The following is a 27,249-nucleotide window of genomic DNA, read 5'->3' on the forward strand; positions in this document are numbered from 1 at the left end:
TGCACAATTTAGGACTCCCATATCATACAATTGATGTTTGTATAAAATTGTATGTTATTCTGGAAAGATGACAAAAAGGAAGAAAAATGTTTGTTTTGTGATGCACCAAGATGGAAGCCTAAGAATGACCGACGCAGAACCAAAGTACCATATAGTCGTATGTGGTACTTACCTATTGGTTATAGACTGAAGAGAATGTATCAGCGTCCCAAGATTGCAGCAGCAATGCGATGGCATGTCGAGCATTAAGCAAAGGTGGGAGAAATGAGTCATCCATCTGATGCAGCAGAGTGGAAGTATTTTCAAGAACAAAATCCTCAATTTGCTGAAGAACCACGTAACGTTTATTTGGGATTATGTACTGATGGGTTCAATCCATTTGGGATGTCTCGTCACCATTCATTATGGCCAGTGATATTGACGCCATATAATCTACCCCCTGGTATGTGCATGGATATTGAGTATTTGTTTCTTACAATTCTAAATTCTAGTCCAAACCATCCGCGAGCTAATCTTGATGTCTTTCTCCAACCTCTTATTGATGAGTTAAAAGAGTTGTGGTCTATTGGATTTGATGCATACGATGTGTCCTTGGGACAAAATTTCAACCTAAACGCAGTGCTGATGTGGACGATAGGCGACTTTCCTGCGTATGGCATGTTATCTGGATGGACAACACATGGTAAATTGTCTTGTCCAGTTTGCATGGACGATATAAAGTCTTTTTATCTACTGAATGGAAGGAACACATGTTGGTTTGATTGTCTTCGGAGATTTCTTCCTCCTGATCATCCTCTGAGGAGGAATAAAAAAGACTTCCTGAAGGGAAAAGACGCTACAAGAGAGTATCCACCAGAGTCCTTAACCGGTGAGCAAGTTTATTCTGAGCGGTTGAATTCTATAAATCCACCAAGAACCAAGGACATCGGTGAAAATGGTCATGAAAGGAAGATGCATGGATATGGAAAGCACCATACCTGGCACAAGGAAAGTATTTTATGGTCGCTACCGTATTGGAAGGACCTTAATCTCCGACATAATATTGATGTGATGCATACAGAGAATAATTTTTTGGACAACATCATGTACACTCTTATGCGTGTGAAAGGTAAATCAAAAGATTCTGTCATGTCAAGGTTGTTGGAATGTGTGAAATACTCGGTTAAATTCCCATATGGCTATTCAGCAGACTTAGCTAGTTGTGTTAATATGGAAAATGGAAAGTTTTCATGCATGAAGAGCCATGACTACCATGTTTTCATGGAGCAGTTACTTCCATTTATCTTTGCAGAACTCCTTGACCAGAATGTCCACCTTGCGTTATCAGGAATATTAATTAATTATTTAAAGTTTTAGATATATATATATATATATATATATATATATGAAGTGAGTAAAGGTTTCTCCGTAATTAATGTGATGAAGTTTGAATCAATATAATATTGTAGGGGTTGGAGCATTTTTCCGGGACTTATGCTCGAGAACTTTGCAAACAAGTCGACTTCAAATTCTAAAACAGAACATTGTTTAATCCTTTACAATTTGGAAAAAATATTTCCACCTGCCTATACATCTTTCCTACGAAGCTGAACTGGGAGGCCCTGTCCAATATAGGTGGATGTATCCTTTTAAAAGGTTTTTCAAAAAAATTGAAAGGAAAAGCAAAGAACAAAAGATATGCGGCAGGATCAATTGTTGAATCATATATCAATGACGAGATTGCTTATTTCTCTGAGCACTACTTTGCTGCGAACATACAAACAAAATCAAGGTGAGCAATTAAGAATAAATATTTTTAAAGTGATATTTAATTTAATAGTCATAATAATTACTTTTTAATTTTATGGTCAGATTAACAAGATTTGATGAAGGTGAATCGTTTGAATATCATGTCCCTGGAGTACCCTCTATATTTACTCAAGTTGGCCGTCCCAGTGGAGAAATGAATGAAATATGGCTTTCAGGTGATGACTATCGTTGCGCACACACATATGTTTTACGGAATTGTGACTATTTTCAACCAATTGAGAGGTATATTATTAGTTATATGTCACAAATTAGTTACATTTTAAGATATCTAATTCCACCATATTTTCTCATATACATTTGTGGTGATCTGGTCTTTCTATATTTAGTATGTTCGAGGATTATATTTCGGCAAAATATCCAGGAATTAGCGAGAAAGAACACTCCGCGAAAAAAGCTGATGAATATCATTTATGGGTTAAACAATATGTATGTTAAATAATTTTTCGTGATATACATATTTTACTTATTGTTATTATTTAACATATCGGGACTTATATGCAGGTTTCTTATTGGAACACCTCCAATCCATTTCCTACTTGGGTTCAAGAAATTGTCCATGGACCTTTGAACAAGGCAAAAACATGGCTAATGTATTTACAAGAGGTTATTTGTTTCATACAGAGAATCACGGTGCTGGACGAAATACATGTAACTATGGGGTCTCTGTTAAAGGTGAAAATTATGCGAATGCATCTGATGCTGTAGATTTCTACGGGACATTAACTGATATCATAGAACTTGAGTATGAGGGGATGCTTGGGTTGAAGATCACACTATTTAAGTGCAAGTGGTATGACCCTGTTATTGTTAGAGGCACTCGCAGAAGTAATGGTGGCGTTGTAGACGTTCTTTCATCCCGAAAGTACAATAAATACGAACCATTTATTCTAGGTATTTATGTAATTGTCCACATTAATTATATATTGTCACTATCACCTTCATATATAATATGTGTAACCTTTACACGTTGATTGCAAAACAGCATCTCAAGCCCATCAAGTTTGTTATATTCCGTACCCATACGTAAAGAAACCGAAGAATTTGTTGCTCAATGTTCTAAAAGTAAATCCGAGGAAAAATATTTCTGGAGAACCTACTCTTTTGCAAACAGAAACTGATGATGTTGTATTGATGACTACAATTGAAGATGTCATAGTAGACAATTTAGAAAGGGGAGACCCAATAAATCTGGATTATGATGTTGCAGACGCGGAACTTGAAGATGAATTTATGTGTAATTTATCGTCTTCAGATGATGAAGAAGAAGACGACGAAGAACTCTGAAGTCACTTTCGGTGCTTTAAAATATGTAAACTAAATTATGTATTTTAATAAAATCTAATGGTTTTATTTACTTTTTAATAAACATTTGGAAGACCTTGTTAATTTCTTTAAGATTATTGTTTTATACAATAAATCTAACATTTTTTGTGTTTAAAAAAATAATATATATATAACATTGGGGTTACTCGAACCCAGGTATGATGATTATAATCAGAGTACATTAACCAACTGAACCAATTTCTCTTTTGTGAATATAACCAAAATGTATCGTTTATATTGTGTAACACTCCTCTTATATTTTGGGCAAAAGAAATTTGGGCCAAAAATCAATTCGGGCCCAACAATATTTCGATCTGATCCATCAAATTCGATCTGAGACAAACCTATTCCTAAACCTAAACCTAAATCATTCAATCTCTCCTTCATCCTCACTTCCTCATCTCCTTCTTCCATTAACCCTAAATCAATCCATCAATTTGATCCATCTACTTCTTCCTCAATCTAAACCTAAACTTCGAATCAATCTAAACCTTCTTCGATCCATCATCCTTCTTCCTTAATCTAACCCTAACCCTAAACCTTCTTCAATCCATCAATTCGATCCATCTCCTTCTTCCTCAATCTAACCCTAGCCCTAAACCTTCTTCGAATCTTCAATCTCGATCCATATCCTTCTTCCTCAATCTAACCCTAACCAGAAATCGATCCATCTTCTTTCTCATGTCGTCGAATCCTGCTGTTAAGAAAACCAATAAGAGAAAGGTTGGGCAACCTTTCTCAGAGAGCCGGACCCTCTAACCAACCTCCACCCATCGTTAGAAGACCCAACCCTCTTCCACCTTAGTACAATTTCACGCCGACGGCTCGAATTCCTCTACCATTCACGCCCCAAGAGAACCAACATTTCCGGAACTTCCCACCGCCACAGACGCTTTTCGAGAACTCCGCCAATCGATTTCCTGATCCGCCCATTTCGACACCTGAGGTTCCTGATCTTGCGGACATCCCGAAGGATCATCTGCTAACTCCAACGTAGCACTCTCATGGTCATAATCAGCAACAATCTTCTCAAGGTAACAACTACGAGCCTCAACTCCAGGATGAGACGATACAATCTCTAACTGCCCTGCTTACGATTGAAAGACCCCAACCCGGACGTCCCCGCGTCCGCGGTCACGGCTTCCATCCGGCCCCATTCCCAGCCGAATATCCATTGATTCGGTCACTTAGCTTTGGCTCGCGGCCTTACTTAGTAGACCCTTATACACGCAGCGGAATATAACTTTACCCTTGACTCATCCCTTTGTGCTTAGCCATACAACAAACCAACCCCATAGGCTTGCACACATTAGGGATGGGCACATATATTCCCTTCGGTTCACAGTGAACGGTTGCTCTATCGGCTTCCCGAACCACTCGTGTTCCCGAAGCTTGGCATCGGACATGCCATTAGTTGACCCATCGGTCATACCATTGAACACCGTCGACTTGTCAGTCTTGGTATCAGAGCCAGGTCCGATCGAACGAACTGACCCCATAATCGAATCGTCGATCGACCACCAACCAGGCTGATACTTCCGACGGACTTGTTGACCACCCGACCGATCAATCCAACCTACGGCTCGTATCGTCGATCCTTTGATCACCCGATCCGACTAGCTATTGAATCACCGGTCAACCCTCGATCGATCCATCCATGGACGCAGATCGTCGATGACCTTTTGATCGGTCCGACGCTATGATCAAAATGTCGATCATCCTTTGACTAGTTCGACTCCATGGTCAAACCGTCACTTATCGTACGATCGGTTCGGCCCGATTGCCGACCCGTAGCTCGTCTCATCGTACATTCGATAGAGTGGTAGCATGCGCATTAGTTCGGACGAGTAAACTCGCCGAGCAGCACCCCCTTTTCTTCTTAGGCTTAGATGGACGATGGATGGATGATGGTGTGTTGAAATGAAGGCCTTTCCCTCTATTTATAGTGTCCTGGCCGAAGTCTAGGCCCCAAAAGGCACCTGTCCCTCAAGACCCTTTGATCATGCACGTTCGGACGTGCCTGTCTGGCCGTGCCCGTTCGGTCATGCCTATTCAGTCATGTCGTCCCATGACCGTCCACGAGCTCCCTAGCTGGCCCGCACACTGTCCACCACCGTCCAGCTGGTCGAGCTTGGTCGAGCTGACACTAGCTGGCCGAGCTGTCCGCTGCTGGCCGAGAGCTGTCTGCAGTTGTCCGAAGCTGTCTGCAGCTAACTTGCTCATCGAGCTCGTTCAGTTCATATTCCAGCTAGTAGCTTAGCTACTTCAGCTCATTTTGCTATCTTTTCCTCAAAACAAATTTCCCCCCTTTAGGATCGCGGAACGCGGTGTTACAAGTCTACCCTCCTTAAAATGAATTCGTCCTCGAATTCGGCGGGTGTAGAAATTCCCGACCTTTGTCCACTTGAGACTTGATCTATTCTTGATCTTGGACAATCTCTGAATATATCAAGTCTATTCTTGTCCTAGTTCCATCCCGACTAGGACAATTTCTCGACCTTGGTCCTTCCTCGACGTGGTCGTCATTTCCGACCTTTGGTCGTATTTCCCTGACCTTGGTGGTATTTCCTCACCTTCTTGTCGCCATTTTCTGGACATTTGGTCCATCTTTCTCTCGACCTTTGGTCGAGACTTTCCCGACCATTTGTTGATATATCCTGACCTTCTGATCGATGTGCTATGTTTTCGACATTTTGGACAATCGCTCGATTCACTAGCGCATCTTGGCGAACACATTCCCGTTCCCAAGTATCTTTTCGATCTTATCAGAGATTTACATTTCATCCGAACACATAGCAATATTGCATATGTCCTCACAGGATCGCGCATGCTCTGATACCAACTTGAAAGACCCCGACCCGGACGTCCCCGCGTCCGCGGTCATGGCTTTCATCTGGCCCCATTCCCAGCCGAATATCCATTGATTCGGTCACTTATCTTTGGCTCGCGGCCTTGCTTCGTAGACCCTTATACACACAGCGGAATATAACTTTACCCTTGACTCATCCCTTTGTGCTTAGCCATACAACCAACCAACCACATAGGCTTGCACACATTAGAGATGGGGACATATAGTCCCTTCGGTTCACAGTGAACGGTTGCTCTATCGGCTTCTCGAACCACTTGTGTTCCCGAAGATTGGCATCGGACATGCCATTAGTTGACCCATCGATCATACCATTGAACTCTGTCGACTTTTCGGTCTTGGTACCAGAGCCATGTCCGATCGAACGATCCGACCCTATAATCGTATCGCCGATCGACCACCGACCAGGCTGATACTTCCGATGGACTTGTCGACCACCCGACCGATCAATCCAACCTACGGCTCGTATCGTCGATCCTTTGATCACCCGATCCGACTAGCTATTGAATCACCGGTCAACCCTCGATCGATCCGTCCATGGACGCAGATCGTCGATGACCTTTCGATCGGTCTGACGCTATGATCGAACCGTCGATCATCCTTTGACTGTTTTGACTCCATGTTCGAATCGTCACTTATCCTATTATCGGGTCGGCCCGATTGCTGACCCGTCGCTCATCTCATCGTACCTTCAATAGAGAGGTAGCATGTGCATTAGTTCGGACGAGTAAACTCACCGAGCCGCACCCCCTTTTCTTCTTAGGCTTAGATGGACGATGGATTGATGATGGTGTGTTGAAATGAAGGCCTTGCCTTCTATTTATAGTGTCCTGGCCAAATTATAGGCCCCAAGAGGCACCTGTCCGTCAAGACCCTTTAATCATGCACGTTCGGACATGCCTGTCCGGCCGTGCCCGTTCAGTCATGCATGTTCAGTCATGCCGTCCCATGACCGTCCACGAGCTCCCTAGCTAGCCTGCACACTGTCCACCACCGTCCAACTGGTCAAGCTTGGTTGAGCTGACGCTAGCTGGTCGAGCTGACGTTAGCTGGACGCTAGCTGGACGAGCTGACACTAGCTGGCCGAGCTGTCCGCAGCTGGCCGAGAGATGTGTGGAGCTGTCCGCAGCTGTCTGCAGCTGAGCTAACTTGCTCATCGAACTCGTTCAGCTCATATTCCAGCTAGTTGAGCTAGTAGCTTAGCTACTTAATCTAATTTAGCTATCTTTTCCTCAAAACAAATTGCCCCCCCCCCCCCTTGGATCGCGGGACGTGGGCATTACAATGATGCCCAGCCGTGAGAATTTTAGGACTGTTCTCTCTCCTATACCGTTGGAGAAGATGACTTGGTAATGTTTCTAGCTTTGGTTTGATGTAGAATTGGATTTAATTGCTTTGGTTTGGTGCAAGCAATTGGTTTGTCATACTTAGGATGTCTTTGGATCTCATAGTTTGGGGATTGAATTCTCATTGCAAGCAATTGGTTTATTTAACTTAGGGTGTCTTTGGTTCTCATAGTTTGCGGATTGTATTCTTGTTCCTATAAATTGGTTTGTTTGATTGAAAGTTTCAATCTCGTTGCTTTCAATTGGTTTGTCATTCTCGTTGCTTTCAATTCGTTATAGTAGTGTATGTGAAACAATTGATGCAATAGAATCTCTTTAGCATATACTGATTGATTATTTTTGTTTGTTTGCTTTATAACTGATCTGACTAACTAGCATTGTTTACATGTGTGGAGGTTTGATCGGGACAAAAAAGGTCAACTTGTTTGGAAGATTACCAAGATTTTTACAAACAAATTCGATGGTCCATATTATACTTGGACTTGTGTGCCTCCTGATCGAAAAGACAGATACTTCATGGAATTTGCGGCAACAATAGTACAATGTAACCTGTTTTTTACTTATGTTTATTGCTTGTTTTCACTGACTTTCACTGACATAATTCCTTCTCTCTTTTGTTATGTAGAAAACTCACACCTGGGATCCAGTGATAACAGGAACCGTTCAAGAACATTTCAACACCATCTGTAACCGCCGGATGAAGGGCATGGTTAACGATGCAAGGACGTCTCGAATTAAACCTTCATGGATTGAAGGTACTCTTTGGCAAGAGATGGTTGATAATTGGGATACTGAAGAACAACAGCAAAGGAGTTCAACCTATTCCAAATGTCGTTTGTCTGACCGTAATGGTCTCGGTCCTCACATCCACTTATCAGGACCCAAGTCATATAGAGAAATCCAAGATGATCTGGTTAAGTCATTTCTAATTTGTTAGTTACATTTATATCCTTTCTAACTTTAAACACTTTCATAACCATTCTTTATTTTGTAACAGCAGGAAGAGGAGCTGGGAAGAGAGGTCAGTATGGGTGAAGTTTTTTTCAAAACAAAGTCGGATGGTTCTTATGTGGATGGCAAGGCAGAGAAAATTCATCAAGCTTATCAGCAGAAGTTGCAGGAGAAGATGGCTGAGCTCGAGGCAGATTCAAGTCTTTCAGATGGTACTTCACACCGTCGGGAGCTCACCAGCGATGAATGTACAGCCATCTTCCTTAAGGTAAAGTACCATTTCTAGTCGATCATGAATTTTTTTTGCTCTTTATTTACAGTCTTTCTTTTTGGTAAAAACAGTGCACTGAGAAGGATTCACGAGGAACTCTGTATGGTCTTGGAAGCCTCAAAGATACTCTTGGCAAGGGCAAGCAACGATCACAAACCAAAGCCTTTCTTACATTGCAAGAGCAACTCAAGGAAGCCCAACGTCAAATTGAAATTCAGGCGACTCTCAATGCTGAAGCTGCTGCTCGAGAAAAAGAGACTACTCTCCTTGTGGCTGAGCAAAAGAACGAGATCAAATAGTTGTCGTTGATGGCAAAGTTTATGCGCAAAACTAATCCAGCCTACCTGGAGTTTATAGCCTCTCAATCAGCTGAGGAGGACAATCATCCTTCACCAACTCCATGATCAAATCCAATATGGTTCCTATATTCTCTTAACTCATGAACCAAGTTCTTTTGTTCAGTTTGTATGTGTTATAAACTCTTTCTCTCTTTGTTTTTGGTTTGATTTCTGTTTTGGACTTGTGTATTTTCTGGTTTCAATAAAATTATGGTTATGTATATAATGTGTTTTCATTATATTTTGGACTTGTATATTATGTTTGTTCTCCATTTCATTAATTTCAGGATTACAAAACAGTAATAACCAGTTAATTATATTATTTTCTAAATCAAAGTTGTCGTTATGTAGTCGTCATTTAGACGGAAAATTGTCGTTAGGTTGTCGTTAAATAGTCGCAAAATAAAACGACTAATTTAAGACTAAAGTATTGCAAATTTTATTCATGTAACAAAGTCGTAACTTTGTCGTAAATTAGTCGTCATATTTAACGACTATTACACGACAACTACTAATATAGTCGTGCACTTGTCGTCAAATTGTCGCTAAATTTTGTTACTAAATACCGACTATGTGACAACAATTTACCGACAACAATGTATGGTCGTTAATTAGTCATTAATTATTCGTTAAATAACGACTAATTAACGATCAAATGTATTAGCGACAAAATATTACCTACAACAGTATATATTCGCCAAATAGTCGCAAATTTTCAATCAACGACTATTTAGTGACTATTCCTACAGTGGTCGATCGCCTGTTTTCTTGTAGTGGCCGCTCAGGGTTTGGTCTTTGTCGATACTCGATTTACAGCTGCTTTACCGTACTACTTTGTCCACTCTCTAATATACCACCAGTCTAAACCTACTATAAAAACTCTAATCCCAGGTCTCTTCGTCTTCTCCACCATCTGCGTTGTCGAGAAACCAATCTGAGGTATGTTTTCGATCTGACCCTTACTCAGCTTTGTTTTGTTTCGATCTGAAATCTGACCCTTACACTTTTACTCTTATGCTCCATTAATCTTAGAAATGAGATAGTTAGATACTTAGATCTTCAACATTCTTCTGGTATGGTTTGTAGGCTTTAGGAGTTTAGGTTTATCATGTTGGTCTATAAGCCATTACTCTTGTTGTTTTGTTGGTCTGTAATTTGTTTCTTTGCTCTGTCTCTAAAGTCTAAGCTTTAGGTTTCAACATTTTGGTTATGGTCTGTAAGCTTTAGGTTATTTTGCTAACCGTTTGTTACTTTGTTATCTGCTAATCTGCTATCGTCTATAAGCTTCAGATTTTTGTTGTTTTGCCTTTAAAGCTTTTGATTTAGGTTGTAATTTGTTTCTTTGCTCTGGTTAATAATTATTAAGCTTTAGGTTGTTATGTTAGGTTGTAATTCCCTTTTTTCATAAGCTTTAGCTTATCGTATATAAGCTTTAGGTTATAAGTTGTAACTTGTTTCTTTTCTTTTGATTAAGGTTGTAATTTGTTTCTTTCTAAATGGTGCAGATGGCGTCTTCTGATCATCCTCCACAACCACCAAACAATCAGTCAATGAGTGATGAAGATGACAGTGGAAAAGACGATGAAGTTGTTGGACCTAACAACAAGAGGAGACATTGTGAAGAAGGTGTTGGAAAGAAATTAACAACATCGTGGGTTTGGCAACACTTCACTAAATAGAAGAACAATAATTGACTTATGCAATTGTCATTATTGTGGGAAACAGATGAAATGTCCAAGTAAGTCGGGTACCTCCAATTTATCTAAGCATCTGAAAACAGCATGCAAGGCATTCAAGGTATGGCAAGCTGCTAATCTAGAAAAGAGTCAGAATGTGTTTTATCCTGATGGTGTTGGTGGTGAGCTTAGGTTGAGTATAGTCTCTGAATCTGTGGTTAGGAAAGCTTCAAATGAGTTGTTGTTTTTGGCTGAACTGCCATTATCTTTTATGGAGTGCTTAGCTTGGAGACATTTCTGTGCTAAAGTCCAGTTGTATAAACCTCACTCTCGGAGAACAGCAACAAGAGATATTGTGGAGTTGTTTGTTAAGAGGAAAGCAGCAATGAAGAAGGTTTTTGGGGAGAATAAACAGAGGTTGTCATTGACAACCGATATTTGGGTTGCTCCGTATACTGGAAATAGTTATATGGTCATAACAGCTCACTATATCGATGCTTGGTGAAAGTTAAAGAAGCTGATCATTGGTTTCAAGAATGTTCCGGATCATAAAGGGTCAACAATTTCGAAGGTTCTTATTGATTGTATGGAAGAGTGGGACATCAAGAAAGTCTTTTGCATCACAGTTGACAATGCCACTGCTAACAGTTCAACAATAAGGAGATTCAAGGAAGCATTTACACAGCTTAATGGGAATGATGCATTTTTTATTAAAGGTGATTATTTGCATCTAAGGTGTGCCACTCATATATTGAACTTGATTGTTAAGGAAGGCCTGCAAGAGGTAGATGACAGTGTGGCTGCCATCAGGAATGGAATTAATTTTCTGAGAGGTTCAACGGACAAATTGAAAGTATTGGATCTTCGAGTGGAAACAGCAAAAGTTAAACGGGGAAGCATACCTTTAGATGTCAAGACCAGATGGAACTCCACTTACCTCATGTTAGAACAAGCTTTGAGGTTTAGAGTGGCATTTGAAAAGATGGAGGCTGAAGACAAAGTTTATAATGACTACTTTGAAGAAAAGGTGGATGGGACAAAAAGGGTTGGACCAGCAATCAAAAAGGATTTCGATGTTGTTGAGAGGTTGGTTCAGTTTCTTGTCATCTTTTACAAGTCTACACTAGTACTATCAGCTTCTACTTATGTGTTCTCTCATAAGATATACAATGAGATAGTTACCATCCTAAAAAACATTACTGCTCTAACTACAAGTACTGGTCCTGATGCAAATTTAAGATGGAAAGCATTGGTTATGTTAGAGAAATTAGAGAAGTATTGGGATCCTTTTGGAGAGAAGGTTGAAATGAATAAGTTGGTGATAGTAGCAAGTATATTCGACCCAAGAAAGAAGATGAACTTTGCTCATCTTTGTTTTGACACACTTTATGGTAAAAATAGTGTTGAGGCTAATCATCTTCATGATTCAGTCTTGCAAATCCTTAAGGATATGTTTGCAGAGTATAGTTTTTTAGTCAATAGAAGTGGCAGTGGTGAATCAGAGACATCTACTCAATCCCAAAGAGCAACTTCTCAGTCTCAAGAGCAAGTTGGAAGTGATTATTGTGAGAGAACCGTTGGTTTTGAAAGCATGGAGAGTCTCTACAAAGAGGTGGTTAAAGAACTAAGAATTCAAGATTCATCAAATGAGCTGGATTTGTATTTGAAAGAAACTGTGGAGAATCCGACCCTTCTAAATGGTGTTGAGTATGATGTGTTATCTTGGTGGAGGATCAATAGCCCAAAGTTCCTGGTTCTATCACTTATTGCTAGAGACATACTTGCAATGCAAGTGTCTTCAGTAGCATCGGAATCTGCATTTAGCACTAGTGGACAATTATAGCACACATTCCAATTTTTTTCCAAAAATAGCACAATTTAACACATTATAATATTTAAAATTAATTTTTATAATTTTTTTTTTTAGGTTTGGATTCTCAATTTCACATTTAGGGTATAGTTTTGAGGGGTAGAGTTTAGTATTTTTAATTTAAAAATTAATTTTGAATAATTAATTAATGCTATTTTGGAATTTTAGAGATGTTGTGCTAAGTTTGGAAAAAAAAACTTATTTTAGTGTTATTTATGATATTCTCCTAAAAATTAACAGGAATTATGGTGCAGTATAACCACACGTGTTCGCGAACATTTTGAAACTCGGTGTAGCCGGTTTGCTTACCAATGTCTAAATACAAGAAAAAGTGGAGAGAAAAAAAGAGAGAGAAATGAAAAGAGAAGCCTACTTGGATGAGTCAAACTGTTTGGAACATGCTTATCTTTTATTGGCTAGACAAGAATAATGATGGTCGAAGCAAGACTAACTCAAAACCGGACTAGTGACTGCAACCGTTACGCAATGGCGAAGCATACTTGTAGTTCTATGTCATTTGTCCACGCTAGTTCCAAAATTTGTCTGTACATTCAAACATCTAATAACTAACAACATTTTACATAGTATACTATGTTAGCAACCAATAGCACATTGAATTGGCGTAAGAAAAACACACACACATTGAACTGATATTCAAGAAAATGATAAATAAAGATCTTACACTCGTAGTTGAATTAAGTCAGAATATATAGTACATTACAAAAATTTTGAATTATAACACATGCATATGAGACGTATATGACCATTTTATCATTCAGACGACGTAGTCGGCTCATGTGGTTAATGTCCCTTGCCGTGAGAAGTCAGGAACATGACGAGACTTCGGAAACTAGAGACATCACATGGCAAGACAATCTTGTTACGGTAAGCTTCCGCGTAACCGTACTCCTCGGCAGCCTTTTCAAGAAGCTTCTGGAAAGATGGGCTCTTCAGAAACCTTGTGGGAATCACAAATCTCTCCAACTTTTTGTTTGTGCCAACGTAAACCACGAAATTCCCTCTCGGTGTTCTTGAGGATGATCTGCTCTCTCCAGTATGTTCTTCTTCTTCTACTTGGTGGAAGTGCATGTCAGTGACCTTGTTAGGCATAGTTATATGTAGCCTATTATATAGTGACTTATGTGTTGGGTGTGAGTGAGTCACAGGACATTAACGGATTTTGTGGGGATCTTTGTGTTTTCCACTTCGAATTGGAAGTTGGGTACGCTTATATATAGTTATACATACCTTACATTTATTATTTATTTGTCGGGCTTGGGAATGTGTGCCGTCTAGAATGCTTTCACGTAGTTGTAGTATATTTTCGGGAGAATAAACTCGAAATAAACTAAAAATGATAAGCTTATTCATATCCATTTCACTAATTTCGTTTTCAAATTTCTTATAGTTCGTTTTGCCGAAATATAGGATAATCTCATTGCTTCCAAAAGTGTTGACAATCATCAGATACTAAAAACACAATACAACAAGTATGAATATGGTTTATATAGACCAACCAATTTGGAGTAGTATGTGGGAATAGTTGAGGCGAATCTTAAAAATGTCATATGTTATATAATCTTAGTACGTACGTATTGGAATATGGTTAAAGAGCAATTAAACAATCTTTATATAATCCATAGAAGTTATAATTGTGTTTGAGTTTGATATAGTTTCTTGGATCATGATTTTACATGTCTAGCTGAATACACTATATATTGTTCTTGTAAGCTAAGGTTTTATATAAAGGCTTTAACCAAAAAAACATAAAAAGGCTAAGATTTTAAACACATATATAAGACGCAAGCATTAATCAGATCCTGCGTACGTTAAAAGGGTCGGATAAGGTAAAATATATAGAGCGTATGCATAGAGTTACAAGTACACATGGGGTTAGTTCTTTTGTTTGATAAATGGATAATGAACAAGATAACATATATATATATATGTATGAAAATGTCAATGTGGAGTGAGTACGTAGTTAGTTACATGATCGTTCTATCGTAGCTAGCTAGCTAGGTCCTAAAGATATTGTGGGGAATAAAGAACTTAGCCAGAGCCTATGAATTTAATATATATTTTTCAAACCATTACGTATGCATGAGATAGAGAGAGAGAGAATAATGTGTGGTTAATATAAAATGGGTAATGGATTGAGCTACGATTATGTGACTGAGGAAAAGCACATGGTTTCTGCTACTGCTGCTCATAGAGGATTGATCATTCTCTCCATACTTCCCCAATTCACTTAATTTTCACTATCCGACAAGGTTTTTACATTTTCCTCGTATATGCCAAAAATTGTGACGGTTTGAGGCTAAAAGTAATATAGTTCACCAGTCTACCAATTTTTTATTTTATTTTTATTTTTAATAATTACTGGTCTAATTACTAATTTTATTTATCAGGAAAAACTAAGATTTTTGTTTTTAATTTTGTGTTTTGCATAGGATGGATAACTCTACTTTTATTAGAAAAACAACCTAAAATTAAGTAAAACGAAAAGAAGAAGATACAAAATAATATGAATTCCTCATTGGTCTAGGCAAAATTTATTATGTGAGATATTATTATGCAATTCGAAAATCACATACTGTATGTATGTTTTGTAACTATGCTCATTATCTAGGTAATTAAATCGTGTAATCGTAACAAACAAACAAAAACATACACTTGATTAGGTTTCTTGACATGCTATCATAGCTTAACCTAAACTCTTAAGTCATAAGACAATAATATCTTTATATATATAGTGTAGTTTGATCATATATATTGTCTCTTAATTAGTTAATTATGCAAATCATATCAGTAATATAGTAAGTCATTGGCTTTTATAATATATCCATATATACTATTAAATGTATTTTTCTACTTTGTAAGTATTATGCTCAAACTGTTCTCTTATTCATTTGGCCATCAACTTGACTTTAGTTAAGAACACAGACAGAAACCTCATTCATCATAAACGAGTGGAAATATTTATAATAAAAAAAATCTTTGGTTTTAAATAAAATGAATCAACAAAAAAATTCTTTTCATAAACTTATCATTTATTCCCTTCCTTTTTTATTACTCTTCATTCTATAATTTTTTATACAAATTAAGAAAATAGATAAATGTTCTATTATACTCTTGTTTGACTATTAAAATTCTAAAAAAAATATTTTTTTTATTTATTTAATAAAAACAAATAAGAGAATTTTCTACTAAAAATAACATTGAAAAGCGATAAATAAACTGAAACAAAAAATTAGGTTTAGAATAACAACTATTTTAAAACGGAGCGAATATAACATAATATATGAACTTTTACCCAAACATTTTCATGTAAAATTTCATTATTATAAGAGCATTCCTATGCACATCTTGTAAGGATATCTTTTAATAAAATAAAAAAGAAAAAAAAAACTTAGGAGACACTCTCCTTACCTTCTCTCGCTTATATGTCACGATATGATTGGTTCAATTTAAAAAAAATAACTAATTAAATTAGATAATATTTTTATATTAAAATATTAATAAAATAAATTTGAGATCCCAGTTTTAAAGGATCACCGATGGTGATGCCCTAATAGCTTTGAATCTAAATGTTGTTAATGTTTTTTGATTTTATATCTCAAGAATTTACGAATCTCTTCAATTGTTTTAAAAAATTGAAAACCGATATATATACGAAATTTCATTGATCCAAAGTCTTTGTTTTCAAATTCTTTTTAAGAAAATAAATAATAAAACACTAAAGTAAACTATGTAGGAGATATAGATATTAGGCATGAAGAGGGTTATGGACGGTATAGATCTGAGATAAAGCGACCATACTGTTTTGTATTGCAGGAATTTATTGATTCTTACGTCCTTTACTCTCTTCGTTTTTGTACGGAGTCTGTTATACATACCGTTCAAGATTTGCTACCGTTCAAAATAAGAAAATGGACTTATTCTTGTTAATATTAAGAAAAACCACTTTACCATATTAAATATATATATATATATATTTATATATGTTTGCTATATTTTCTGAATATGGCATACAAATTATTTGACGACCCTGGTCCAAAGTATTTAAAGTTTTAACGATACCAAAAAGATAAAAGTTAATGACTAGACTGCATGAAGCAGTTAATCACGAGGGAAAAAAATTGTGTGTAAATGTGACTGAGAGTAAACTATATACTCTATCTGTATCAAAATACTGTAAAAGATGTTTTGCACACATATTAAAAGTCATTTTTCCTATAAATCAACATATAATTTATCATCTACCTAAATATTATGTAAATAATGATAAAACAAATATCATCATACAAATGGCCATAACAAATTAATTACCTTAAATTAAAATTGTAAAACATCACTTTAACTATTTTAAAAATAAAATTTTACTTAATATGATACGAAGGGAGGTATATGATTGTGTAAATATATAGATGGACTATATGTATCATATTTGTTACCGAACACAAGAGAAACTTAACAGACAATTTTTTCAATTCTTTTCAAAATCATAAAAACTCATGTTAAAATTACACAAAGCAAACAACTGAACCTCTAGAACATTCTTTTCTTCATAGTCTAGATTTCACGATCACACTTTGCCTTTACCTGCACCGCAAACACAAATTGAGATGCATAAGTATTTAATAAACACTCAGTAAAGCAATCCTCCCATCTACTGGGCTATACACACAAGTAATAGAGATAACTCTAACCATCAACAACAATCAATAACCAAACAACAAACCAAACATCTGCATCGACCGACACCAACTTAGATAAGCCATGGTCATGCACTTACTTTTGCCAAAGAAGAAATCTGACTTTAAAACGAAATATCTACGCCCTAGCAAGCTCCTACAACGTTCCTAGCTTCAAAACTCCCAAAACAGCCACCAAACTCCAGGAATCTCACCAAGAACGCTCAAGGACACTTTCTCTCTCTTTTTCTCTCAGAAACGGCTAAACTCGGCCACAAGACGATAAAGTCTCCTTTTAAACTTGTCCTCAGGGTTTTCCCTAATCCAAAATGCAGCGTTTAACTTAAACCTGTCCGCGGATTTTACATTTATAGAAAAGTAGATGTTATATTTATAAAATGTAAACAAACCAATAAACTAATTGACCTGTGGTTCAACCAGTCCGACCGGCTGACCTAGTGACCCAAAAGACTTTCGGTTCACCTTCTGGTCTGGTTTTAAAAACATTGTCTAATTTTCGGATTAAGCGTATGGTTGTTGGACCAACTGATTATATCCATCTTCTACGGTTTAGATCCGTCACATGTCCGGGCACATACCAGATATTTTGGAAAGGCCTTTGCTAAGACTAATGAAGTGAGTTAATCTCAATTCAAGTTCATTCCCAAAACGCCAAAGCAGACATCATGTGGAGTTATATTAGTACAGTGAATACCAATAGACATAAAAGACTAGTAGACTAAGACTACAAAGCTTCGATTCAGTTTATCTTGGTCAAAGCCAGTGGTTATAACTACTCCCTACGTTTTTTGATTTAATATTGAATCACTACTGAATAGGAAAAGATAAACCTTGGAACTTCATTTTGCAGGAGTATTTAACAGGAACAGTTGCGCTGACATGGCTACAAAGGCTCACAATAGCAGAGGCATGTACATAATGATTCCGCCCTTGGTCCAAAAGAACCACAGGGTCCTGAGGCCTACAGTGCCATACCATTTTCTTAGGTACAAAATCGTTCACACCAGCTTTTTCCCAGTAATGAGTGTCGCGCCAGCTCTCATATTTGAACACATCACATAGCCGAGCTTTATTACCGGTCGGTCCAACGTGAACCTCCTTGCACTGTTTGCAAACTCTCCAAGGATAAACCAACAAGAGTTTCTTCACACCTTCTCTCAGTTTCGCCCATGCCATTAGAACGTTTACCCCCAACAAGGGAGATTTGATGGATTGAGGGATCGCACAGCAGTTGCGGAAGGCTGCTGATATTCCCAACTCCAATCGTTGCTAGATATGATACACTAGTCCAAGAAGAGGAGGTTGTTGCTTGGATATTATACACCAAAAAACAAGAAAGTGTTATAGACAAAGAACAAAGAGATAGACTCATAAAATGAAAAGGATATTGATTGATGATTCTCAAATGAGATTACATGTGTTTATATAGGGATAAGAAACTTGGTAGTAAGGCCAAGTATTAATTGTTCTTAAAACTAAAAAAAAAATATATAGATAGTTGAATGGAGACACAACTCTTGGTGCATGTTTCTCTTTCCAAGGTGTCCTTCCAAGGTGAGTTGAACTCCATTTTCGTCATCCCTCTTTGACCACAAAATAAAGTGATTATTTTGGAATTTCTTGGGCTTGAATTAGGCTTAAAGGGGCTGAACTTGATAGTTATTCTTCCCAATAGATTTTTCCATGCTCTCTTTGGCCATAAGCTCTTGAATAAGTCCATTTAGTGCATTCCTTAGTTGCTTAGCTTTTGCTCTAGTCATAGGTCCTACAAGTACAAGCAATGGTTCCTCAGCTACAAGCTCCTCTGGTTCAAGCTCAGCTACATATTCCTCAGGTTCAAGCTCAGCTACAAGCTCATCCTACTTAGCTCCATCCATGATCACATCATTCCCCTCCTCTTGAAAAGGATTTGACCTCAAATTTGGATCATCGGCCACAAAAGGAACTAAATTAGAAACATTAGAGCTTGAACTCACATTGTACTTACCTTGAAGATCAAGTTGGTAGGCATTGTCATTGATCTTTCTTTTGATCTCCTATTTGAATCCAAAATCTTTTTTGATGACTTCTGTAAGTGGTGTAGCTATAGTGCTAAAGTCCTTCACAAAGCGCCTATAGAATCTAGCTAGTCCATGTAAGCTCCTTAGGGCATCTTTAGTGGCAGTTACTCTTAGGAGTTCTCTCAATTAAAAATCAAAAAGTAATAATAAAGAAACAGAAAAATTGAGAAACGGTCCTTCACTTAGCAACGATAGGATCTTCTCAGACATGTGTCAGCATGTGATAAGTTAACTTTTTTCCAATTTTATTATTTAAATATATAATAATATTAAAAAGAAATAAATAAAATATATTATCTTGAGCAACAGAGGAGCGTTGCTGGGATATAGATCGTCTTACTTCTCCAACGGGCTTAGGATTTGGCCAGACTCTTATAGCTTTAACTTTCTCCTCATCAACCTTAATGCCATCTGCACTAATAACAATACCTAAAAAGACAATGTTATCCGTACAAAAAGTGCATTTCTTAAGATTGGCAAACAATTTTTTCCTCTCTAGGAATTGTAAGAACCGCTTCTATATGCTGAACATGTTCTTCTAGATTCTTGCTATAGACTAAGATATCATCAAAGTAAACTAACAAAGATTCCAATGAATTTTCTCAAAACATGGTTCATTAACCTCATAAAAGTGTTGGGTGGATTTGTTAGCTCGAAAAGCATAACCAACCATTCATACAACCCATGCTTAGTTTTGAAAGCAGTTTTTTTATTCATCACCATCTTTCATGTGTATTTAGTGATATCCACTTTTGAGATCTATCTTAGAAAAGACACAAAACCATGCAGTTCGTCAAGCATATCATCAACCCTAGGAATAAGATGACGATACTTTATCGATATGTTGTTAATGGCTCTACAATCAACACACATGCGCCAACTTCCATCCTTTTTGGGCACCAGTAGAACTGGGACCACACATGGGCTCATGCTCTCTCTCATATGTCCCTTCTCCATGAGCTCATTAACTTGTCTTTGCAGCTCCAATGTCTCCACAGGATTAGTCCTATAAGCTGGTCAGTTTGGAAGTGATGCCCTAGGAACAAAGTCTATTTGGTGTTCAATACCACATATAGGTGGTAAGCCTTTCAGATTGTCCTCCGGGAATATTTCCTCAAAACCCTACAAAAGAAAGGTTATCTCACTCAGTAACACCGGTGCAAGGTCAGAAAATCCTATTAGTATTTCTTTATACACAAGCAAAAGCAATGGCTGTTGAGAGTACAAATATTTCCTTATTTGACTGTCTTTGACAAAGAAGTTGGAGTTCTTAGAAGATACCTCAAAATTTGCTGGTTTAATTTTTTTGTCTCGACTTTTCTTCAACTGGACCTGGTCTTGATGGACCTCCAACGAAGTTAAAGGAACCAGAGTGATCTTCTTTCCTTTATGATCAAAGGAATTTCGGTTGGTGTAGCCATCATGTATCGCCCTCATGTCAAACTGCCAAGGTCGTCCTAGAAGGATATGGCTTGCATCCATGGGAAGGACATTGCACATGATCTCGTCTTCATATCGGCCAATGGTAAGAGGAACCGTGACTTGCTCCCTGACATACTGTTTGCATATTTCATTCAACCATTCCAGTTTAAAAGGCCGCAGATGAGGTCTGGTCTCAAGTCCAAGCTTCCTAACAAGAGTATCACTAGCAATGTTAGTACAGCTTCCACCGTTAATGATTAAAGAACAAACTTTATTTTGAACTAAACATCTAGAGTGAAAGAGATTCTCCCTTTGTTCTCGGTCATTGGACTTAGGCTGAATGCTCAATGATCTCCTAGTGACCAGAAGTGTCCCTTGAGTTGGATATTCAAACTGTTCTTCCTCTTCTTCAAAGATTGGACGGAGATCTTCCTTTTTTTGTTTATCGTCCTCGGACTCCACTTCACTGTTGTCTAGGAGGATCATTACCTTTTGATTCGGACATTTGTTGGCATAATGTCCAAGTCCTTGACTTTTGAAACACCGAATATCCCTTGCCCGATTGTTGGTCTTGACTGCCTTTCCTTTATCAAGACGAGCTGAAGCATTAGTCTTAAAAACTGAATGTGATGGGGTTGAAGACTTACCTTTATCTTGATAACTTGGTTTTGGAGCAAAGGAAGGTTTAGAGAAACACTTTCTCTTGGTTTGTTGTTCGATTAGAATCGCCTTGTGTAACATTTCCTCTAAGCTTTCATATTCTTGAAACTCCATTCTGTCCTGAATGTCCCAGTTGAGGCCTGCAAGGAATCTGACCATGGTAGCTTCTAAGGTTTCATCTACATCCGCCTTGATCATTAAGCTTTCCATTTCCTGAAAATAGTCCTCCACAGATTTGGTTCCTTGAAGCAAGCGTCTGAGTTTTTGGTGGAGATCTCTGTGGTGAACCGGCACAAACCGTTTCCTCATAAATGTAGTGAGCTCATCCCATGAAGCTATTGGTCTTCCACCTGCCCTTCTCCTGTGAGTCATAACTTGATCATACCAGTTAATAGCATAGCCTATAAACTCAGTTGCTGCTAACCTAACCTTCTTGAGTTCAGAAAAAATTTGACAATCGAACACGATCCAGATGTCAAATTCGAGGATCACTCAGTCGGACAAGAAAGGATAGAAACTCGCTAAGGTGCAAGGTGCAACAAGGGAGTTTTGATGGATTGAGGGGTCGCACAGCAGTTGCGGAAGGCTGCTGATATTCCCAACTCCAATCGCTGCTAGATATGACACACTAGTCCAACAAAAGGAGGCTGATGCTTGGATATTACACACCAAGAAACAAGAAAGTGTTCTAGAAAAAGAACGAAGAGATAGACTCATAAAATAAAAAGGAAATTGATTGATGCTTCTCAAATGAGATTACATGTGTTTATATAGGGATAAGAAACTTGGTAACAAGGCCAAGTATTAATTGTTCTTAAAACTAAAAGAAAATAAATATAGATAGTTGAATGAAGACCCAACTCTTGGTGCATGTTTCTCTTCCCAAGGTGTCCTTCCCAAGGTGAGTTGAACTCCATTTTCGTCATCCCTATTTGACCACAAAATAAAATGATTATTTGGACTTTCTTGGGCTTGAATTAGGTTCAAAGTGGGCTGAACTTGATAGTTATTATCCCCAATATATTTTCCCATGCTCTCTTCGACAATAAGCTCTTGAACAAGCCCATTTAGTGCATTCCTTAGTTGCTTAGCTTTTTCTCTAGTCATAGGTCCTACAGGTACAAGCAATGGTTCCTCAGCTACAAGCTCCTCTAGTTCAAGCTCAGCTACATATTCCTCAGGTTCAAGCTCATCTACAAGCTCATCCTCCTTAGCTCCATCCATGATCACATCACCCACATTCCTTAATGGGTCTCACGTTCTCTCACTAGACCCGTGAGCCCATCACTATCTGACAGCCGGTTTGCTACGTCCGGGAGATTTTAAAGTCTTGTTACCGTCCCTACAAATCACCACATGATCTTTCTCTGTGTTTTTGTTCTCACTCGCACAGTTCCGACAGTCACTTCCCGGAATGCCACCCATCCTGAAACTACTCCAGCATAAGCACGCTTAACTGTGGAGTTCTCTCAGGACCTTTGACCGAAAAGATAAGTGCACTTTGGTGACATAGGTGGCCAAATCAATTCTTTTTAAACCTCTCCGCAAGCCTCTGAAACAGGGGTGTCACAATTCATCCCCACTAACAGATCGCAACGTCCTCGTTGCGCACCAAGACCGTCACCCCAACGGTGTGAGTCCACTCGACTCCATACTCGTCTGGGTTCGGCTCTGATACCACTTGTAACGTCCTGACCTCTATCTCTTAGGGCCTTACTGGTTCAAACACTGCGGTTGCAGGAGATTGCGGAAGCGGGCGATTGCGGTTTCAAGCGTTATTAAGCGTTTTGAACGACTGATTTAGCGGTTTAAAATTGGTGCGTTTGCGGAAGGTTTACGACTGGTTGACCAGCGGGTGCAATAGCGGTTGGAACATAATAAATGTGATATATAATATATAAATGTTTAAAAACACAAAAAATTTAATTAAACTTGATTTATAATTTAAATTTATTAATAAAATACTAAAATAATTATTCAAAAAAACAAATAAATTTCATATTGAAATACTTATTCCTTTATGCATTTGGCTTTTCACCAAAAATTTAATCAAGTAATTTGATAAATGATAAAACATATGCTTTAGATCGTAGATCTTTTCTCTTAGATCGTGGGTCAGTAGTTGCATCAGTAGGAATGGTTAAATGAGAGTTGAGAAGAGTCAATGGTGATTTATTTTAATATTTTTCACAAATAATCTTATTTTTTAAAAAAATTTGATGAAATATTATATTTATTTAGACTTTTTTGAAATTATGTGCGATGTGTCATTAAATTTACATCAAGTTTTCTGGGTTATTATTAATTGGAATATTATTTTCTTCTAATTGTTTATTTTATAATCTATGTAATCGTATTCGTACTTCATTTTCTCCCATCCTTAATGAGTAAAATGGTTAGATAGAAGATATAACACAAAAGAATTTCATTATCATTGATTTCTTTTAAGTTTTTTTATTAAAAAAATAAAAAAAATCCAACCGCAAACGCATGCGGGAAACAGCTTTTGGAATTCAGTGGTTTGAAGCGGTTGGAAGCGATTAGGAGCGATTGGGAGCGTTTTATGTGATTGGAAGCGATTAGGTAGTGGGAGAACCAGTCAACACCTTAGTGGGCCCCATGTCCAATCCCAGTCCATGGGTCCACCTTCCTTAATGGGCCTCACGTCCTCTCACTAGGCCTGTGAGCCCATCACTATCTGACAGCCGGTTTGCTACATCCGGGAGATTTTCAAGACTTGTTGTCGTCCCTACAAATCACCACATGATCTTTTCCTGTGTTTTTGTCCTCACTCGCACAGTTCCGACAGTCACTACCCGGAAGGTCACCCATCATGAGACTACTCCAGCATAAGTACACTTAATTGTGGAGTTCTCTAAGGACCTTTGACCGAAAAGATAAGTGCACTTTGGTGACATAGGTGGTCAAATCAATTCTTTTTACACCTCTCCGCAAACCTCTGAAACCGAGGTGTCACAATTCACCCCCACTAACAGATCGCAACGTCCTCGTTAGTGTCTATGTGGTGTTAGGATTTAATATTTAGGGTATAAACCCTAAACCCTAAACCCTAAACCCTAAACCCTAAACCCTAAACCCTAAACCCTAAACCCTAAACCTTAAACCCTAAAAGAAATCCTTCTAGCTGAAAAATAGTACAAAAACATTTAGCTAAAAAAAATCTATGTGGCTAATTTATCTTGGACAAATTTCTGCTCATGTAAAGAATGAGCAAGATATTATAAGATAAGTATCCATAACTACTAATCCACATGATTGATATTCAATGTTCTAAATAAATCAATGTTGTTAATTTTTATTTTGTTTATTAACCACTTATGAGTGTATATGTTTCTGACCAACACAAAATATGAAGCAAGGAGCTCATGGTGTCTATGGATTTAATTGTGTGGATGTTGTATGATGATTTTTTGGTCTGTCTACATTGGTATCCACAAAAAAATATCCACATGATCACATCCATAGCCACCATTCAACTGCTATTCTTCAGCTTAATGTCTAGATATGCTTTGTAAATCCATGGAGACCTATCCACAGTTTTTCTATCCACTAAACTTTGTTTTTTTTTTTTTTTAAAGTGAATAGTTTTGGTTTTAGGTTCAAGGGTTTATGTTCTAGGATTTAAAATTTAGAATTAAAGGGTTTTGTACTTATTTGGTCTATGTTGTGTTATGGATAATATGCTATGGATAAAGATCTAACCAAATTTATGTATGTATATTTTGTATGAATAAACACAAGTAACTATCTATTAACAATACTGCAATTGATTATCCACTTATAATTGAACAAATGTTCAACGACTGATGGATACTGTATAATCTAAAAATTCATAAAAAATATAGCAATATGTATCTTAAAATGTAGAAAATATATAATCATAACATATTTTATATAAATAAATAGAAAATTTGTTTTATGATAACAAATAAATATATTTTACTTTGTTAAAGTGTTAACAACAAAAAAGAAGTGAAAAAGAGAGAAAAGAAAGAGAGAAAGAGAGGTAAGTTGTTAGTAAGGGCAAAAATATAAAAGGAAAGTGGACAAATAACCAAAAAACTTGGGAAAGTATACCATGAGTGGAAAGTGGGTTTTTGTGACAGAACTCACAGGTTTTTATGACATTTTCACTTAAAGTAAAAGGTTAAACAATCACTGACCGTATCAATCCGAACCGAAGAAAGAAGAAACCTTAAAGTAAAAAAGCAATCTTCGTCTCCTCCTCCGTCTCACTGTGATTGTCTCCACGCTTCATACTTTTCTGCATTCGATTTCCATAAACGTAAGTTTTCTTATCTTCATTCTCGAATTCGAAATTAATTGATCGAACCCAGTTATGCAATCGCTCTCGATTTCACCTGAGATACACTTTCTTTCTTTTCTTTTTTTTTTAATTGAAATTTTTTTCCTGGGTAGTGTTCTGTTTTTTTTTTGGCATTCAAATTGATCTGTTCAGATTCAGAAAATTTTATTAGCTTCTGAAGCAAATTTGAATCACCTTTGTGTGTTGGGGAGATAGATAGATCTGGATGTGTGTGTGTGTTTCAATGTTATCTAATTTGAGCGATTAGTCATTTGTTGGGTAATTGTATTGTATGTTCTCTGCAAAGACTATAGCTTTAGATTTGGTTTAGTTGCCACAGGTATCTGAAAAGACAAAAAAAAAATCATTAGAAAGCTAAAACCTTTTTAATATCTTGATCTTTAATCTTCATGTGTAAGACTCTTTGGTTTAAAACGTGTATAGAACTTTAATGTATAACTTGAGAGTCTTTTCAGGATAGAGTACTAGTTCTTCTGTATCTTGTGAAAGAAAAGTTTGTAGCTTTTGAGGTTTTAGTTATCTTTAAGCTCAAAGTCAAGCTTTCATGGTATGAGAGGACAGATTTGTGATTCCATGGAATGGATTCACTGCAATTGACCAGTCTATGGGCAAGAATTTAGCATAATATCTAATCTGTGTGACATTGAAGAGCTAATATTTGTCGATTTTCGTGGTGTTTACAATTGAAGGTTTGTGTTAGTTCATCAAAACTCTTTGGATCCTGATTTTGAGTTGAGATGCATCAATTATAATGAAAAAATTACTTAGCATATATATATATATATATATTTGTTTTTGATGTTTTAGTAGTCTGAACCTTGCCAAGTTTGAAGCAATGTTCCTAACTTCTTATGTCCAAATCGCCTAAGAGTCATTATTTTCGCTTTTGGTAGGTCATGGTTCTCTGATGCAAACTGCTGAGGCTTTATCTGATTGATTTATTAAAGATTTTGCATAGATAAAATGTTTTTTCCTCTTATTTGGTTGGTAGAAAACACCATAATTTGCTAAACAACCTTACGAATTTCGAATTTGTGGATTTTTAACAGGCCTGATCAATATGGATGAGGAGGCATCTAGGACTGCAAGAGAGTCGCTAGAGCTTGTGTTTCGCATGTCAAACATCTTGGACACGGGACTGGACCGGCATACTTTGTCAGTCCTCATAGCTCTTTGTGATCTTGGTGTTAACCCTGAGGCTCTAGCTACTGTTGTGAAGGAGCTTCGGCGTGAGTCTATTCCCGATTCTGTCACAACGACACCATCATAATAATTCCTAAACCCTCTTCAGGTACTGAAAATTCTCTCGATATGCCCAAGTCTACCGAAGTCAGTCTCTTTCTATTGTTTTTGATATCTAGTAAATGTTTCATATGATTATGGAGTTGTCATATAATTCATGTTGCAGGTATGCCAATGTGATATACCAAAAGTAAAGGAAACTTGGGGATTCTTACTACTCTTGTGGTTGTTAGTATGTGAATGTTGTTACTACTTTTTGTGTGATTAGAAGAAAGTTGTATGGAGGAATTGTAATTTGTTTTATTTGTATAATTTAGCTTTGTGGATTAATTATAACTTCTTTTTATTTGCA

General features: G+C 37.3%; 4 protein-coding genes, 1 long non-coding RNA gene and 1 pseudogene across 5 annotated transcripts; 3 read left to right on the forward strand and 3 right to left on the reverse strand.

Moving 5' to 3' along the window:
- The first annotated feature begins 264 nt into the window (after positions 1 to 264).
- LOC147940137 (uncharacterized) lies at positions 265 to 3,093 on the forward strand. Its single transcript, XM_087461160.1, has 4 exons — positions 265 to 1,319; positions 1,852 to 1,964; positions 2,311 to 2,700; positions 2,792 to 3,093. The coding sequence occupies exons 1-4, from the start codon at positions 265 to 267 to the stop codon at positions 3,091 to 3,093; spliced, it is 1,860 nt and encodes a 619-aa protein (XP_087317286.1).
- A 5,256-nt stretch (positions 3,094 to 8,349) lies between these two features.
- LOC104709566 (uncharacterized) lies at positions 8,350 to 9,085 on the forward strand. Its single transcript, XM_010426154.2, has 2 exons — positions 8,350 to 8,563; positions 8,638 to 9,085. The coding sequence occupies exons 1-2, from the start codon at positions 8,372 to 8,374 to the stop codon at positions 8,863 to 8,865; spliced, it is 420 nt and encodes a 139-aa protein (XP_010424456.2). The 5' UTR covers positions 8,350 to 8,371; the 3' UTR covers positions 8,866 to 9,085.
- A 4,166-nt stretch (positions 9,086 to 13,251) lies between these two features.
- On the reverse strand, positions 13,252 to 13,560 carry LOC104709568 (auxin-responsive protein SAUR15-like). Its single transcript, XM_010426156.3, has one exon. It carries the CDS (start codon positions 13,558 to 13,560, stop codon positions 13,252 to 13,254), a length of 309 nt encoding a protein of 102 aa, XP_010424458.1.
- A 4,412-nt stretch (positions 13,561 to 17,972) lies between these two features.
- LOC104709569 (APO protein 4, mitochondrial pseudogene) lies at positions 17,973 to 18,341 on the reverse strand (annotated as a pseudogene).
- A 461-nt stretch (positions 18,342 to 18,802) lies between these two features.
- Positions 18,803 to 21,679, reverse strand: LOC147940138 (uncharacterized). Its single transcript, XM_087461161.1, has 6 exons — positions 20,507 to 21,679; positions 20,293 to 20,347; positions 20,008 to 20,238; positions 19,566 to 19,654; positions 19,153 to 19,201; positions 18,803 to 18,930 (listed from the first exon to the last, which is right to left on the reverse strand). The coding sequence occupies exons 1-6, from the start codon at positions 21,677 to 21,679 to the stop codon at positions 18,803 to 18,805; spliced, it is 1,725 nt and encodes a 574-aa protein (XP_087317287.1).
- Positions 21,680 to 25,479: 3,800 nt separating this feature from the next.
- Positions 25,480 to 27,249, forward strand: LOC104707242 (mitotic-spindle organizing protein 1A). Its single transcript, XR_754591.3, has 3 exons — positions 25,480 to 25,613; positions 26,705 to 26,946; positions 27,064 to 27,249. It is a non-coding gene; the product is annotated as a mitotic-spindle organizing protein 1A (long non-coding RNA).

The sequence above is a fragment of the Camelina sativa genome, chromosome 8 (assembly GCF_030686135.1).
Source record: "Camelina sativa cultivar CO46 ecotype springtype chromosome 8, ASM3068613v1".
NCBI lineage: Eukaryota > Viridiplantae > Streptophyta > Magnoliopsida > Brassicales > Brassicaceae > Camelina > Camelina sativa.

Excerpts from the sequence above, each read along its gene's own strand:
- LOC147940137 (XM_087461160.1), top strand. The coding sequence starts at position 265 with ATGAGTCATCCATCTGATGCAGCAGAGTGGAAGTATTTTCAAGAACAA. Across the intron at positions 1,320-1,851 it reads GACCAGAATGTCCACCTTGC|ATTAACAAGATTTGATGAAG; the intron begins GTTATCAGGAAT and ends TTTTATGGTCAG. Across the intron at positions 1,965-2,310 it reads GAATGAAATATGGCTTTCAG|GTTTCTTATTGGAACACCTC; the intron begins GTGATGACTATC and ends ACTTATATGCAG.
- LOC104709566 (XM_010426154.2), top strand. The coding sequence starts at position 8,372 with ATGGGTGAAGTTTTTTTCAAAACAAAGTCGGATGGTTCTTATGTGGAT. Across the intron at positions 8,564-8,637 it reads GTACAGCCATCTTCCTTAAG|TGCACTGAGAAGGATTCACG; the intron begins GTAAAGTACCAT and ends TGGTAAAAACAG.
- LOC104709568 (XM_010426156.3), bottom strand. The coding sequence starts at position 13,560 with ATGCCTAACAAGGTCACTGACATGCACTTCCACCAAGTAGAAGAAGAA.
- LOC147940138 (XM_087461161.1), bottom strand. The coding sequence starts at position 21,679 with ATGACTCACAGGAGAAGGGCAGGTGGAAGACCAATAGCTTCATGGGAT. Across the intron at positions 19,202-19,565 it reads ATCCTAAGCCCGTTGGAGAA|GAGATCAAAAGAAAGATCAA; the intron begins GTAAGACGATCT and ends GGATTCAAATAG. Across the intron at positions 18,931-19,152 it reads CTACCAACTTGATCTTCAAG|GACCTATGACTAGAGCAAAA; the intron begins GTAAGTACAATG and ends TTGTACTTGTAG.